General features: G+C 43.3%; 1 protein-coding gene across 1 annotated transcript; it reads right to left on the bottom strand.

Moving 5' to 3' along the window:
• Positions 1-3,115, bottom strand: MED7 (mediator complex subunit 7). Its single transcript, XM_034779808.1, has one exon. The coding sequence runs from the start codon at positions 3,072-3,074 to the stop codon at positions 2,382-2,384; it is 693 nt and encodes a 230-aa protein (XP_034635699.1). The 5' UTR covers positions 3,075-3,115; the 3' UTR covers positions 1-2,381.
• Between the last annotated feature and the right edge of the window lie 12,867 nt (positions 3,116-15,982).

Genomic DNA, 15,982 nt, shown 5'->3' with positions numbered 1-15,982 from the left:
TGTTACTAGATGAGACACTTTATTGTATGATCTTAAAATTACACACATCACTTTTTATCCCTCAAAAATTTCAGTAATCATGTCACATGACTGTGTACTAGATTTCTTAGAATTAAATTAAATCTTGACCACAGATTTAAATTAACAAAACATATTTCTGAACCACCCATCTTAACGTTTTCTTAGCTAAGGAGTTAGAGTAGTGCAAAATTGTTATTTACAGCTTCCTTGAAACCACTAAGCACAGACAACCTTTGAAACCCAAAAGAGGTATTGGGCACTTTAATAAATGAGCAAGTATGATGAGACCTACGCCATTTGGTTTTGAACCTTAAATGTCAAAGTTCAGGATCTAGTCATTCTTGGTAGCTATGACCAAACACTTCCAGACCTCTCTAATCAGGGTTAAGAACTAAATAAAGAGCTTACCCAGATATTCATTTTATACAGAAAGCACAGGTTAATAGACTCGTCAGTTGAATGACCTTTATTTCAACACTACCTGCTACAAACTTATTAAAAGCATTGTTTACTTTCAGCAACTGTCCACAAGATAAAGATCGCCATGGTGACTGGGGACTCTACTGGCAGAGGCAGCAGAGGTGGGCATGGGCCTCAACTCACTACAGCAATTGAGGCACTTCATCACTGCTAGCAGTGTACTTTTGTGATTGAAGTGTGTGATCCTTCTCCTACTGAACTTAGTGTCAACATTTCTCATTGACTCCAATGGGAGGAGGATCATGGTTGAAGGTCTTCATTTTACAACAGTGTCAACCTAGGAAGTTTTTGCATCCACTAGAATTTGCACCAAAAAATATATTATGTACAACACCATTGAAATGACTTGAATCCGTCATTAAGCCCACGATACAGTGGGTGAAATTTTTAAAAACAAAGCATTTAATCAGAGACAAGTCTCAAGGGGTTTTGAAGTCTGAAAAGTCTTTTCATCTGTTTGCAAAGGTAAGTTTTGATTTTAAAACCTTCCTGTTTTTCCTGCCTGCATGTTATTAGAGGATAAGTGGGTAGGAGTAACATGTATGCTTCTCTAGTTTCAGTTGGGAAATAGTACTCAATGATGTTTCATTTCAAAGGGCATGGATATTGCACTGACATTACTCCCTGAAAGTCTATGATGTTTCTAAAAGGAACAAGGGGAAAAAAAAAAAAGTCATGGATATATACTAGTGCACACACGGAATCTAGCATGTGAGAAGGATAAGGGGAGGCTGCAACATTCTGAAAAATAGGTGCACAAAAAGTTTTTTTTTGTTGTTGAACAATTGTACTGTACCAGGGCCTGACTCACCTCTCAGTCACTGAAAGGAATTAGATTGGGTTTCATTCAAAACTGGCTGTAAAGTCTTTGTACAAAATGGAATTTTTGCTGGGATAATTTGTTAGTGCTCTCAAGATGAAAATAATGAATACTAAAAAAATATTGGTTAAATCCTCCTGTCTTTACACAGGGCTTGATTCTGTGTCTTGATCCGGGCTAAGAGGGAAGTGGCGAGTGCTCTCACTTCAGGTATTTTCAGTGAATGTACACATTTAATAAAGAGTTAGCATTTAAAGAATATTCCTTGTTATGTTTAAAGGAGTGAGTATCTAGGTATCTCCTGTTTTAAAAGAATTACTGCTCATTAGTCCTTGGAAAATTTAAATCTATTTTGTTACCAGGACTGTCTCCTGCACAGAGTTTATTGTAGAGTTACTTATGAGTGTCAGGCTACCAACACTAAATTTTTAAGCCACTAAAGTGAGCATTCTTTTAGAAGATTATATTGACTTTACAAAACTAAAAAGGAGAGAATTAAATTTTGACCTACCAACATTGTCAGTAATAATAATAAACCCATCTTTTACACCAGAATATAGTTTTATAGTTATTTACCATAACATTTTTACAAGGTACCTTTAACTTATTTGAAATTGTCAACTCCAGATTCCCTGCAGAGACTGATCTTTTCTCAATCCCATATTTCATGGAATAAGTGCATCTATAAAACCAGCAAATGAGTGATTGAAAATATAATAAAGCCACAGAATAAAGCTTACTTCAACTGACGTGATGCACTTGTTTCAACAAAATAGTCTAAGACTTATTCTTTTCTGTTCTGAACAGCACACCATACAAATTGCATCTACAAAATATCAAGCAATGCTTCTGTTTGTTTGGTCACCTGCAAAATCCTTACCTAGGACTACAAAAATAAGACTTCTGGGTTATTTTATATACACTAAATTCCGTGATTGTTTATTTACATAGACACCAAAAGCAGAAGAAAAATAAATCGAAAAACCCCACACCATATGACCTCTAGCATCAAGTCCACTTCTTTCCTCCAAGAACTTTATACAATTACAAAAGTGTCTTTTCATGTCATCTCATCAATAATGCTACACATAGCAGCATCTTTGTCTAAAACCTGATCTTTCTTGCAGCCAGCGCTCTCTCTCTGCTGTTCATTCTGTCCAATACAACTGTTGCGGTCATCAATTTCCATGGGCTCAGTTTTTAACCTCATCCCTCCCTCTGAATGAGGCAAATCGTCAGGTAAGGAGGCCAGGCAGTTCTGGATCATTTCTACAACTCGCTCTAAATGCTTCTGAAACCTCTCAGCAGTCTCCAAACGCTGGCGTTTCTGCACCTCCATCATAACCCTTAGCGTCTCCCTGGCTTGGTGGGGTCGATATTCATTTATAAGATGATGGACATGGACAAAAAGCAGTTTTAAGTCTTCCAGTTTCTCCTCCCGTTTTATGCTGCCTGGGCTCCTTATCAAGATATCCAAGAGGTCCAGAAAGTTTATCAGGATAGACATATTGAGTTTCCTTAGTTCCTTCTTGTGGTCAAACTGCATGGGATGCAATCGTTCAATGCCTTGGCTTTCCAAGGGTCGAATAATGAGATCATCACACTGGAATTGATTACCAAACATCATGTAGCTGTCTTTCACAGGTGGTGGAGGCTTAGGGGCTAGACCTTTCCGAATATTTTCATCTGTATATTCCTTTATATACTGCATTGGAGGTGGAGGGAGAGCACTCACTTGCTGAGGTTCCCCCATTGTGGTGGATGAAAGTACCTGTGGAATAACCCATAAAAATGTAGGATTAGGCTAGTTATAAATTAGTTTTACAGCATATCTAAATATAGTGCAGCTACCCCTTTCAGCAAATGTGATGTGAGGTCACTGCTAGAAAGATACCACCTGTCCCATCAAGATCTCTTGGCTTTCAATATTAACAGTGATTTCTTTAATAACTTCTTATGCTGGCAACTACAGGAAAATGGACTACTATAAATGCTACAAGATATATTTTTACAACCAGGATTGTTCTTTAGATCCAAATTTAGTATTTACCAACCATGGTAGGGACTGGTCTATCAAAATTACAATCTGAAGTTCTCTGTTTATCCACAGAACAGGTATAGCAACATTAGAAACAGAGCACGCTTTTCTTCCACTAGTTAATGTACCCTGGTCTCAAAGGGCTTCTTGAGGTGAAAGTAGGGTTCAGGCTTGACACTCATTCAGCGCTTGGGATCTCTGCTCGGCCTGTAGATGAGGGTGCTATGTTTGGTGTTTTTTTGAGAGTCAGACACTTGTCCACTACAAACGAGGCAGAAACCTTCCTAAATTTCACACAGGCCAGTAAGCAGCCATTAGATGTAGGCACTTTCCATCCCTGCCACCTTAAGCCACATCAAAGATAAAAGGCTCCATCATGTCCATTACCAGCCCCCTGACCACACAGCCCCCAGCTTTGAAGGAGTCACTCCAAGGATCAATTTAAAAAACAGACACAGCATAACTCCCCTTAAAAAGACAAACTTTAAACCCTCCCCTTTATAAGGGATCCCAAATAAGGGAGTATCCCCAACTCTCATCCTTGCAAGTGAGGCTGGGGCACTGAGTCGACAACACGCCACCCTGAAATAGTCTCCCCTGGGCAGTGACAGGCCACTCCCATCCCCAGAGAGCATCCCCAAGCCCTTGTCAGCAGGGAGCAAAGCCCCAGCCCAGGGAAGGGTGGTGCAGGGTTAGGGCATTCGCCCGGCACCAAGGACACCCGGGTGTAATCACCCACCTCTCCACTCATTTCCTGCCTGACCTGAGGCAAGTCACTGCACCCCTCTCTGTGCCCCCGGCTGCATGCGGGGGAGTGAGGAGGAACCACTAGAGGTCGCGAGCTGCACAGTGCTTCAGGCGCCAGGCCCTGTACATCTTAGGCGCGTCCCAGACACAGCTGTCAGGTACCTGCCTGGGGCCATGGGTGCGTGTGTGGGGAGGGCGGCTCGGCTCGGCTCTGTGGTGCAGAGGGGAGGGGGCAGGCTTTAGGGTGCCTGGAGGAAGCCATGGGGCAGGGGGGTGGGGAGAGAGAAAGGTGGCTGGGTTCTGTGGTGCAAGGGGAAGGGAGGGGCGGGTTCTGTGGTGGTCCGACGGATGGGGGGGAGGGGGTGGGATCTAGGGTGTCCAGGGAGAACGGGGGGGCCGAACTCTGGGGGGGCCCCAGGGGGAGCCGGGGGGGGGGGGGCGGGCCGGGGGGGCTNAAGATCTGGCTTAGGAATTCTATGGGGGCAGTTCTCACCAAATGATCTGGTCGCTGCTTAGGGTGACCAGATGTCCCGATTTTATAGGGACAATCCCGATTTTGGGATCTTTTTCTTATATAGGCTCCCATTACCCCCCCACCCCCTGTCTGGTCACCCTCTCCCTGCTGGCCCTGGCCTCTGGGACTCCGGGCAAGCCGCAGTCTGGAGCAGGGGGAGTCGCAGCTGCTCCTCCAACGCACTCTGGAGCAGAGATGAAAACAAGTGGGGGGACCTGCTTTGGCCTGAGGTGGGAGCTCCCGGCCCCCCGGCTCAGGCGCCCCTCGCGGGCCACACGCATTCACCCCCCACCGGCCAGGGGCAGGAGGGTGCCCAGCTGTAGGAAGCTGCCAGGGCTCCTGAGGTGGGGGGTGAATGCGTGTGGCCCGCGAGGGGCGCCTGAGCCGGGGGGCCGGGAGCTCCCACCTCAGGCCAAAGCAGGTCCCCCCACTTGTTTTCATCTCTGCTCCAGAGTGCGTTGGAGGAGCAGCTGCGACTCCCCCTGCTCCAGACTGCGGCTTGCCCGGAGTCCCAGAGGCCAGGGCCAGCAGGGAGAGGGTGACCAGACAGGGGGTGGGGGGGTAATGGGAGCCTATATAAGAAAAAGATCCCAAAATCGGGATTGTCCCTATAAAATCGGGACATCTGGTCACCCTAAGCAGCGACCAGATCATTTGGTGAGAACTGCCCCCATAGAATTCCTAAGCCAGATCTTGTAGGAAAAACATCCAGTTTTGATTGTAAAATGGTCAGTGATGGACCCCCAGCAAATTGTTCCACTGGTTCATTATTTTCACCTAGGGTTGCCAATTTGGGTTGGATGAAACCTGGAGGTTTCATCACACGACATAATCTTTAATTAAAGGTTAATCTTTAGTTCCTGGAGAGCCCAGGACAATCCTGCAGGCTTGGCGACCCTACTCTCGCCGTTAAAAATGTACACCTTATTTCCAGTCTGAATTTGGCTAGCTTCAACTCCCAGCCATTGGATTGTGTTAGACCTTTCTCTGCCAGATGGAAGAGCCCATTATTAAATATTTGTTCCCCATGCAGATATTTATAGACTGTAATCGAGCCACCCCTAAACTTTCATGGATTCCATTCCATTGTGGTAGAATCTGTTCTGCAGGACCGCTATGGGTATGTCTACACTACAATGAAATATCCTGGCTGGCTCGTCTTGGGCTCACGGCTCAGGCCACAGGGCGATAAAATTGTAATATAGACATTTGGGCCCACCCTCCCACCTCATGGTGTTCCAAAGCCCAGGCTCCAGCCCAAGCCTGAACATCTACTGTGCAGTTTTATTGCCCCACAGCCCAAGCCCCAGGAACCTGAATCCGCTGACGTGGCCAGCCATGGGTCAGCTGTTTTATTGTGGTGTAGACATACCCTATGAAATGATTTTTGGTGCACTGATATTCATGCTATGTTCTCTTCGTGGCAGCAGAGGGCAGCAGTGTTACGGGAATGACCGAAGTGAACCCGTCCTATGTTTGTGGCTTGCAGTTTTGTAGCCGTGATATTAGAGAGACAAGGTGGGTGAGGTAATAGCTTTTACTGGACCAACTTTGGCTGGTGAAAGAGAAGTTGGTCCTATAAAATATATTACCTCATCCGCCTCTAATACATTTGTGGCATCATTTAGTGACAGTCCCTTTTCAAGATTAGTCATATCGAAAAAAATTCAGTAAGAAGACAAATTTATTTTGTTAATGTAGCAGCGCCACCATCTCCAGAGCACCCCTTCATAGCATGGGGTTACCCTACAGCACCCCCTTCAATTCCCTCCTGCGTGTTCCACTCAATTTCCACTATCCGAAGTATTTAGAACAAGATTCCCTTTCTGGGGTATAATTTATTCGGTCTTTACCGTTTCTAGTGGCCTTCCAGGCTCAGACCCTTCCCCCTTTGCTAAGGGGATTTCATACCCTTCCTTACAGGCTTGTGCTGTGCTTCTCCCTCACCCCTTTAAATTACCCTCCATCCGTTCCACCCCTCCCCACTTGGTAACAAAGGGTAGGTATACGCTCCAATAAAAGACCTGCGGCATGGCGGTGGCTGGCCTGGGTCAGCTAAGTCAGGTTCTCAGGAATGATGCTGAGGGGCTAAAAATTGCCGTATAGATGTTCAGCTCAGGTGGAGCCCAAGCTCTGAAACCCCGTGAGGCGATGGGTCTCAGAGCCCAGGCTCCAGCCTGGGCGACTACAGTGCTGTTTTTAGCTCTGCCGCCTGAGTCAACTGACCCTGGGCTCTGAGGTTTGGTGACATGTATTTTTTATTGCACTGTAGACGTACCCAAAGATCTAACAATAGTCCTTCCTCTGAGGTATCTGTGGTGAGGGGCAGTCTGCCAGCATTTTTATTATGGCTTGGAGACCAGGTCCCACCAACAAGCAAACAGACTTCCCTGCTAGAGTCTCCCCTGCCATCTCAGGGGCTTCTGCAGACCCCATTCCTCTGACTCAGGGCTTGTCTACACTTACAAAGCTGTAATGCTTCAATGAAGACAATACCTACACAGTTCTCCCGTTGGCACAGGTAATCCACCTCCACAAGAGGCAGCAACTAGGTCAATGGGAGAATTTTCCTGTCAACCTAGCGCTGTTTACACCCGGGGTTTAGTTGGTTTAACTGCGTCACTCAGGGGTGTGGATTTTTCACACCTCTGAGCCATGTAGTTATACTGACCTAATTTCCTACTGTAGATCAGGCCTTAGGTTTCTGATTAATCCCCCTCCCTCCCATGCATCTCCCTTATCTACCCCAGAAGCATGACTTGGTCACATGAGCCACCTGTCAAACAACCTTAATTTTCCCCACCTAGGGAGGAGAGTTGGCTGTGTCACAGGTGGGGCTGAGACCCATCTTCCCTTAAAGGGCCAGCCACCCTGCGGCAGTTAATTATTTCAATTATATTGTTATTGCCCAGAAATAATGCAGTATTTGTGACATCAGTCTCAATGGCTAGACAAATTCATTTGAATGGAAACCTGCAGAAAATTTGTTTTACGCATGAAATTGCAGCTTGTTTAATGCTTATATATGCCAGATCGAACAATTTATATTTGAGACAAGGTCAGTGGTGACTGTGACTCTGTGGCAGCACCATAAACTTTGACCTTTTTCCATTCGTATGGTGGGAACATTTAAAAATCTTATTTTGATGCCCTCCATGACTTCAGGTGCTCAGTTAATACAACAGGCACAATGAAATAACCAATGTAGCTCCCCAGTAAGAGGCTTAGAGCCCTTAACTTTAGGAAAGTTGCCAAGGAGTTGATTCATCATGCATTTTAAAGAAGCACGGTCACACATCAAACAATGTCACCGACGGCTTAATATACAACTGTAATGGGAATAATTTTCTGTAGTTCCTGTCCCGTCAATGCTTGTTTCAAGACTTTTTATTGTCAAAACAGAGGCTTGTGCTGCCAGCGCTACCATTTCGTGCTGCTTGATTTGGTCAATTATAAGCTCTTTTTGTTCTGTGTTTGTACCGCACCTAGCACAATGGGGCCTGATCCATGACTCGGGATTCTATGAACTGCAATAATACAAATAAAATAAAATAATAATAATAAATAATAATAGATGCTATTGTAACCCACACACCTCCTGGGTGTGGTGTTCTGTCCCATCTAGTGGCACCGAGACCGCTTCGAGAGAGAGTTAAATGAGTCTGCTCTACAACCTTAGCTAAGACGCAGTTGGCTTTTCGCTCATGCGGTAGAGGCTCATGCACTAAGCTCCAGATGTCCCCCGTTCGATCCCGCCCGCTGACGACCAGGGTCTGTCGGCATTACACTATCAAATGTAGACTACAGGGTTTCCTTTTCTGGTACGATACCAAGCACCAGTTTGCACGTTATTTTCTCTCAAAGCAGGTTTCTTTGCCATTTGGTAGTGATTGGTTACTTCGGATTCAAGGGCTGCTGGTGGGCAGTTTACTTCAGCACAGTCTTTCAATGGTCATTTTCACATTTTCTTCTTCTGGTGCCAATACCTCTACGGACAAAACTGGACAAAGGACCTGACATTCTGGATCTGGTCAGTCCAGAAGTATGAATTAATCCAGTGTTTCTGACATCAGAAACACTTCCATGGCAATATTGATGTCACAAACACGGGATTGTATAATTACTGAATGGATTATTCAGGCAAATGAGGGTGGGTGTAGAAAGTTCCTATTCTTTGCACACAGATAGCTTGATGAGCAGCCAAGGTGGGCAAGGCAGTGCAGAAAAAGCACATGACAGGATAATGGTGGTTTGGTGATGGTTTTGTAAGCATTTCCCCACCCCCACCTTCCCTTGGTTGCGTGTATGAATGTTGTTAACTATTTACCATGGCTTGGGGCAAATAGTCACACTGTGTTGATGTGGAGGAGTAAGTTTTAACTGTAAGAAGTCTGAGACATTAAAAATAGTTTTCAGATGTGTTAATTTTGATACGATTAGAAGACACAAGAAGTAAGTGAACTCCTTTAACTTGCCTAACAATCAAAATGTTTTTAAAAATTGAAAGAAATAACAACAGCATTTAAAAGTTTCTGACGTTTCCCCCATCCTACATTTGTATACCAAAAGCTTTGGGACTTCAGTTCATTTGAGGATGATCTTGGAGTTGTAGCTCTGGGCTAGACACAGGACATCTGGGTTCAATGTCCAGCTCTTCCACAGACTCATTGTCTGACCTTGTGCAAATAATTTAATCTCTCTGGATTCAATTCAAGGACCAATGGGGTCAGTGAAGAGATTCCCATGGCTTTTGTGTCTCAGTTCTCCATCTGTAAAATGGGCATAATAATACTTCCTTTCTTCAACCAGAGTTGGATTGTAAACTTTTGTGACAGGAATAGCTGTTTGCTATGTTCATATAATGATGGTGTCCCAGGGGGCCTATCACAAAGGTTCCCTGATTGCTGCAGGGGGTGTGGGCAGTCTCTACACTACAAATAAACACCCACAGCTGGCCAGGGTTAGGTGACTGAGGGTCATGGGGCTCAGGCTGTGGGGCTAAAAATTGCAGTTTAGACATTCAGGCTTGGTCTAGCGCCTGAGCTCTGGAACCCCGCAAGTGGGGAGGGTCCAAGAGCCCAGACTCCAGCCCGAGCATAAACATCAATACAGCTTTTTTTAGCCCAGCCCAAGCCCCTGAGCCTGTGTCAGCTGATCCAGGCCAGCCACGGCCATCCTGTGGGTCTCTTTTCCCAGTGTAGAGGTCTCCTAAATGCTACTGTAATACAAATAAATAATAATTTCAGAAAGGAAATAATTGGTCTACTGTAACATACTCCTCCATAGAAGAACACATCCCATCAGCACATACAGGAATAAGAAGACAATTTGTAAGTCACAAATTGAAAGAAAGATGGAAAATGGAATTAAAAATACCCCTTGGCATGATGAATGGGAAAACATCTGTCAGGAAATGCTAACTGTATCAGGCAACCTATTTGGATTTAGTGGGTTTATATTCCTGTAACAAAAACTGGGCTTAATTATCACTGCCTTGTATTCTGTGTTGTCATTTGCAAAGAGGAAGCAAACTGCAAAATGTAAAAGTTGGTGGAAAATCAAGCCCTTTTCTCCTTTTGAATGCTCACCGTGGTCTTCTTGAGTCACTCCCCCAGTTTGTGTGTATTGGTCAAGATAGATGAGATAAAGTTGTCAAGTAATGAGTTAAAAAGTGTTTCAGTCTCATTCCTGGAAGCAAGATGGTGATTTTCGTAAGGTAGGAAGGGGAATCCACTCAGCATATACTGAATGGCCAATGATGGTTCCAAAGGAGAAACTAACATCAGCTAAAAGCAATGGGGTAAACGAGGGCTGTCAAGCGATCAAAAAAATTAATCACGATTAATCACACTGTTAAACGATAATAGAATACCATTTATTTAAATATTTTTGGATGTTTTCTACATTTTCAAATATATTGATTTCAAATACAGCACAGAGTACAAAGTGTACAGTGCTCACTTTCTATTTATTTTTGAATACAAACATTTGCACTGTAAAAACCAAAAGAAATAGTATACTTCAATTCACCTCATACAAATACTGTAGTGCAATCTCTTTAACATGAAAGTTGAACTTACAAATGTTGAATTATATACAAAAAAAAACTGCATTCAAAAATAAAACATTGTAAAACTTTAGAGCCTTCATGGCCACTCTGTCCTACTTCAGCCAATTGCTCAGACAAAAAAGTTTGGTTACATTTGCAGGAGATAATGGTGCCCGCTTCTTGTTTACAATGTCACCAGAAAGTGAGAATGGGCATTCGCATGGCACTGTTGTAGCCACCATTGCAAGATATTTACGTGCCAGATAAGATACCCCTTGGCATTTACGTGCCAGATAAGATAAACATTCATATGTCCTCTCATGCTTCAACCACCATTCCAGAGGACATGCGTCCATGCTGATGACGGGTTCTGCTTAATAACAATCCAAAGCAGTGCAGACGGACGCATGTTCATTTTCATCATCTGAGTCAGATGCCACCAGCAGAGGTTGATTTTTTTTTTTTTTTTTTTTTGGTGGTTCGGGTTCTGTAGTTTCCACATCTGAGTGTTGCTCTTTTAAGACTTCTGAAAGCATGCTCCGCACCTCGTCCCTCTCAGATTTTGGACGACACTTCAGATTCTTAAACCTTGGGTCGTGTGCTGTAGCTATCTTTAGCAATCTCGCATTGGTATTTGCATTTTGTCAAATCTGCAGTGACAGTGTTTGTAAATCAAACAACATGTGCTGGATCATCATCTGAGACTGCTATAACATGAAATATATGGCAGAATGTGAGTAAAACAGAGCAGGGGACATACAGTTCTCCCCCAAGGAGTTCACTCACAAATTTAATTAACACACTTTTTTTAACGAACATCATCAGCATGGAGGCATGTCCTCTGGAATGGTGGCTGAAGCATGAAGGGTCATACAAATATTTAGCATATCTGGCACGTAAATACTTTGCAACGCTGGCTACAAAAGTGCCTTGCGAATGCCCTGTTCTCACTTTCAGGTGACATTTTAAATAAGAAGCAGTCTGCAGTATGTCTCGTAAATGTAAACAAACTTGTTTGTCTTAGGGTATGTCTATACTACCCGCCGGATTGGCGGGCAGCGATTGATCCAACGGGGATCGATTTAGCGCGTCTAGTCTAGATGCAATAAATCGACCTCTGAGTGCTCTCCTGTCGACTCCAGGCAGAGTCGACGGGGGAGCGGCAACAGTCAACTCACCGCAGTAAAGACACCGCGGTGAGTAGATCTAAGTACATCGACTTCAGCTACGTTATTCACATAGCTGAAGTTGCGTTACTTAGATTGAACCACCACCCCCTCCCAGTGTAGACCAGGCCTTAGTGATTGGCTGAACAAGAAGTAGGACTGAGTAGACTTGTAGGCTCTAAAGTTTTACATTGTTTTGGTTTTGAGTGCAGTTATGTAACAAACAAAAATCTACATTTGTAAGTTACACTTTCACGATAGAGATCGCACTATAGTACTTGTATGAGGTGAATTGAAAAATACTATTTCTTTTGTTTATCATTTTTACAGTGCAAATATTTGTGATCAAAAATAATATAAAGTGAGCACTGTACACTTTGAATTCTGTGTTGTAATAGAAATCAATATATTTGAAAATGTAGAAAAACCTCCAAAAATATTTAATAAATTTCAATTGGTATTCTGTTGTTTAACAGTGTGATTAATCACGATTAATTTTTTAAATGGCTGTTAATTTTTTTGAGTTAATTGCGTGAGTTAACTGCAATTAATCGACAGCCCTAGGGTAAACATAATATTTGAGGCCAGATGAAGAAACTTCACTCTCCCCTACATTCTAGCCCCCTTGTTTTCCAGAGTCTCTGAGTTCCCCTCAGAAATATGCAGTGTGTGGGTTGCTTGCAAGAGGTCCCTTGAAGCCAGGTCCTTAATTTACCTCTTTGGTTACACTTGTTCAGTTATTCTCCATCACTGAATGCCTGGACAGTTGTGTATATTTCACTGTCTTGCCCTTGAACAGGATCAGGCTGTCTATTTTTATTAATCCCATATATACTGTACACTTATTATATCTATTGCAGTAGTCCATAGGGACCCCAATTCAGGGATCGGGTCCCCATTGTGCTAGTCACAGTACAAACACATGTGCGTATCCCATTTTTTTCCAGCTAGGGCGATAACTGTGCCATCCTCCGTTCTGGAACATACTTCTCACATTTTGAGTGCCGCCACAATCTAAATAATAAAGACTAGTAAGAAGCTTCTACTCAAGCTGTCTGAAGAACAACAAAAATACGAAGCCCAAGCCAAGTCTCTTGGATGAGTTTGCCCAAAGTGGAATGTATCTGCAGCTTAAAGCGATGGACTCAGGGAGTTTTGGTGATCACTAAAGCCTAGATTCTCAGAAGGTGTTATGCTGCCTTTACATACATTTTTGAGGATCTGGGTTTGTGCCATAAGTTTTTCCATAAGGCCCATAAGCACTTCCAACTCACAACATGCACTTTTAACATTATTGTGCCACAAAGGTGGTCTGTTTTTCCCCCCATTTGGTTGTGCGCTGACACTGCTTGGATTCACAGGCAATTATTGGTAGAATTCTTCAGCTTCGTTTCCCCATGCTGATGGTTTTAAGGCTGCTTCTGGACCCAACAACCCTTCTTTAGCAGCAAGCAGGAGGTCAATGTTGATATTTACATGATAATGACTGGAAGGTAAATTACCCACTCTAACTTTCCAATAAAAAAATGATTTGGAAAAGAATGATAAAGATAAACCTTAAGCACTCGCATTTTTTCCACGGCACTGAAGTCTTAACGGAATTACATTAAGGAGGAATGCTAATCCGCTTTACCTCTTTACCTCGGATTTGTCTGCACTATGGGTTTGCTTTAAATTCAGCCACTGATAGCCAGCAACCAGTCAGAGCTGCACAGGCATAAACCCCTCCTGTAGTCAGGGTAAACTACCATAAGCTGTGGTTTGCAGCAGTTCAGTGTACCTAGGTTGCTCCACCAGTGCAAATAGTGGCTTTGCCTGTCTACATTAAGGGTTTGTACTGGTGCAGCTATACCGGTGACTGGGATTGAGGCAAATCCCCAGTTTAGATAGGACCTCAAAAAGCTGCGTTTTCCTTTCAATATTTTTGTTGAAGAGGAAATCATCATAAACTGAATAGGTGCTCTTGCAAGCTATTGAGGAAGGTCCTGTTTGTTCCTACGGCACTGAAGAATCTGTACGGTTCAAGTGCAGTTAATCATGTGAAAATCTGTCCTCTGTAATGCTGCCAAGGTCAGTGAGCCCTGGCATGATCTGCTCCAGGCTTACAATCATGGATAATTTACTGTACCTAGCCGACGCCTTGATCCATGCATCCAATTTTTCCAAGATTCCCAAAATATTCAGGGTCAAATCCTGCCTTTAGATCCATGAGATCAACTTCCACTGACAGCAAGAGGAGCTGGGCAAGTGCATTGACTTGGGAGTTGTGGGCCCTAGAGAGAAGAGGAGGTGTAACCAGTTCATTTGGACCAGCCTAATTGCTTACTGTTTTTACTTTTTTAAATGGTCCTTTGGTCTCTTTCCCTGTCTCTTCCTCTTTCCATGAGTGTCCAGCAGGAGGAACGTTGTCTGAGGTGACCATAAATTGCAGAAGAAGGAAGAAACTGAGTGACTTAAAGAGAGCCTTTGCCATGCCCTTTAAGAAAAATGGCATGAAAATGCTTGACTGAGATGGGAACGCAAGAAGATAAGGCACTGACGTTAAGTGGATACCAAATGACAAGTGAGTACTAAAAGAGCTGTCTGTACTGTAACACTACAGATGTTTTAAACCACTATCAATATTAGCTTTCTGTAAATTGTCCAGTGACATTAAAATTGAGGGTCTTTCATTCATTTCAGGGAATCAATCCCAATGACATACACAAGTTACTAAGATGACTGTAAGTGATACAGTAATAGAGAGATAACACATTGCCTTCTAAGTACAAGATTCTTCTGATACCCTTCCTCCAGCTTAGTAGCACCTCACTCCATGAGTAGTCTCACTGGTCACAATCCTAGAAGAAGGTACTAGTCCATGTATGTAAGGACAGCAAAATTTGGATCCAAGATTATATAAGGTGAAAGCCTGCACGTATTTTATCGAGATCGTAAAGATATTTGCTGCCTTGTTGTCTGTTTTTTTAAAACCTCCAAACTAGCTATATTTAACTTTTAAATTTCTCTGCCGCCTTCAGGACACCAGCACGGGTACCTGAGCAGGATGTGCGGGTGGGGAGTTTTCCACTGAGCCTACAGTAATAACGTGTGAACTGCCGACCCTGGGAAAATCCCCTGACAAAAATCCAATTTGCAAAATGCCACTTTTCAAAGCAAAAATGGGGCAGTCTACAAAAGGGAGAAAGGAAGGGATGAAAGTGAAAAAAGAATCAGTGTGATTGGGGCTGTAAGTAGTAAAATAAACTGATCTGAGACCGGGGCTTGCCTACCAGAAATGAATGTCCTGTGCATACACAGCCCAATCCCTTCCCTGTGAGAGTTATTCTTTCCTTTTTCAAAGATATTTTAATTTGCATTCAAGTTTATATGAAAATGTACAACAGTGTTAAAGAGACACAGAGTACAATTTTCAAAAGCACTGGAGAGTTAGATAAGATATTAGGAAAAACTTTCTAACTCTAAGGGTAGTTAAGCCCTGGAACAGGCTTCCAAGGGGGGTTGTGGAATTCCTGTCATTGGTGGTTTTCAAGACCAGGTTGGACAAACACCTGCCAGGGATAGTCTAGGTTTGCTTGGTCCTGCCTTGACACAAGGGGATGAACTTGATGACTCTCCAGCCTCTCCTTTCAGTGATTCTATAAATTACTTACACCCAGGTCTTCAGAGGTATCAGGCACCTAATTCCCACTGAAAAGAATGTTAGACACCTAGATACCTTTAAGAATCTGGCCCTTTGGAGTCTAAGTCCCATTGACTTTCAGTGACACTTGCGCTCCTAAGTGCCTTAGCCATTTTTCAACACAGGACTTTGGCTCTCAGTCACTTAGGTGTTTAGCTGGGGCCATATAAAGTATGGCCAAAGTTTAGATTTGGTTTACAAAGATGAATATTTAATAGAGATATTCATGATCCCTGTAGGTTCTTTCCCAGCCGTTTAGGAAGCCAAGACAACTAGAGCATGGAAACCAGAAACGGAAATTCTGAAAGTGACCAGCCTAATTTTACTACATGGACTAAATGAAGTGAAAACAACAAATAAAGTGCAACCAACAAATTAGATTTTTTTATATTCAGTTTTAAATCAAAGGTGTCGTTACTCCACATGTAAGAATAGGGTTGAATACATATATGTGGGTCAAGATGG

Source organism: Trachemys scripta, chromosome 8 (genome assembly GCF_013100865.1).
Source record: "Trachemys scripta elegans isolate TJP31775 chromosome 8, CAS_Tse_1.0, whole genome shotgun sequence".
NCBI lineage: Eukaryota > Metazoa > Chordata > Testudines > Emydidae > Trachemys > Trachemys scripta.
The sequence above is the reverse complement of the archived record's forward strand: the minus strand, read 5'-3'. Positions and strand labels throughout refer to the sequence as shown.

Excerpts from the sequence above, each read along its gene's own strand:
- MED7 (XM_034779808.1), bottom strand. The coding sequence starts at position 3,074 with ATGGGGGAACCTCAGCAAGTGAGTGCTCTCCCTCCACCTCCAATGCAG.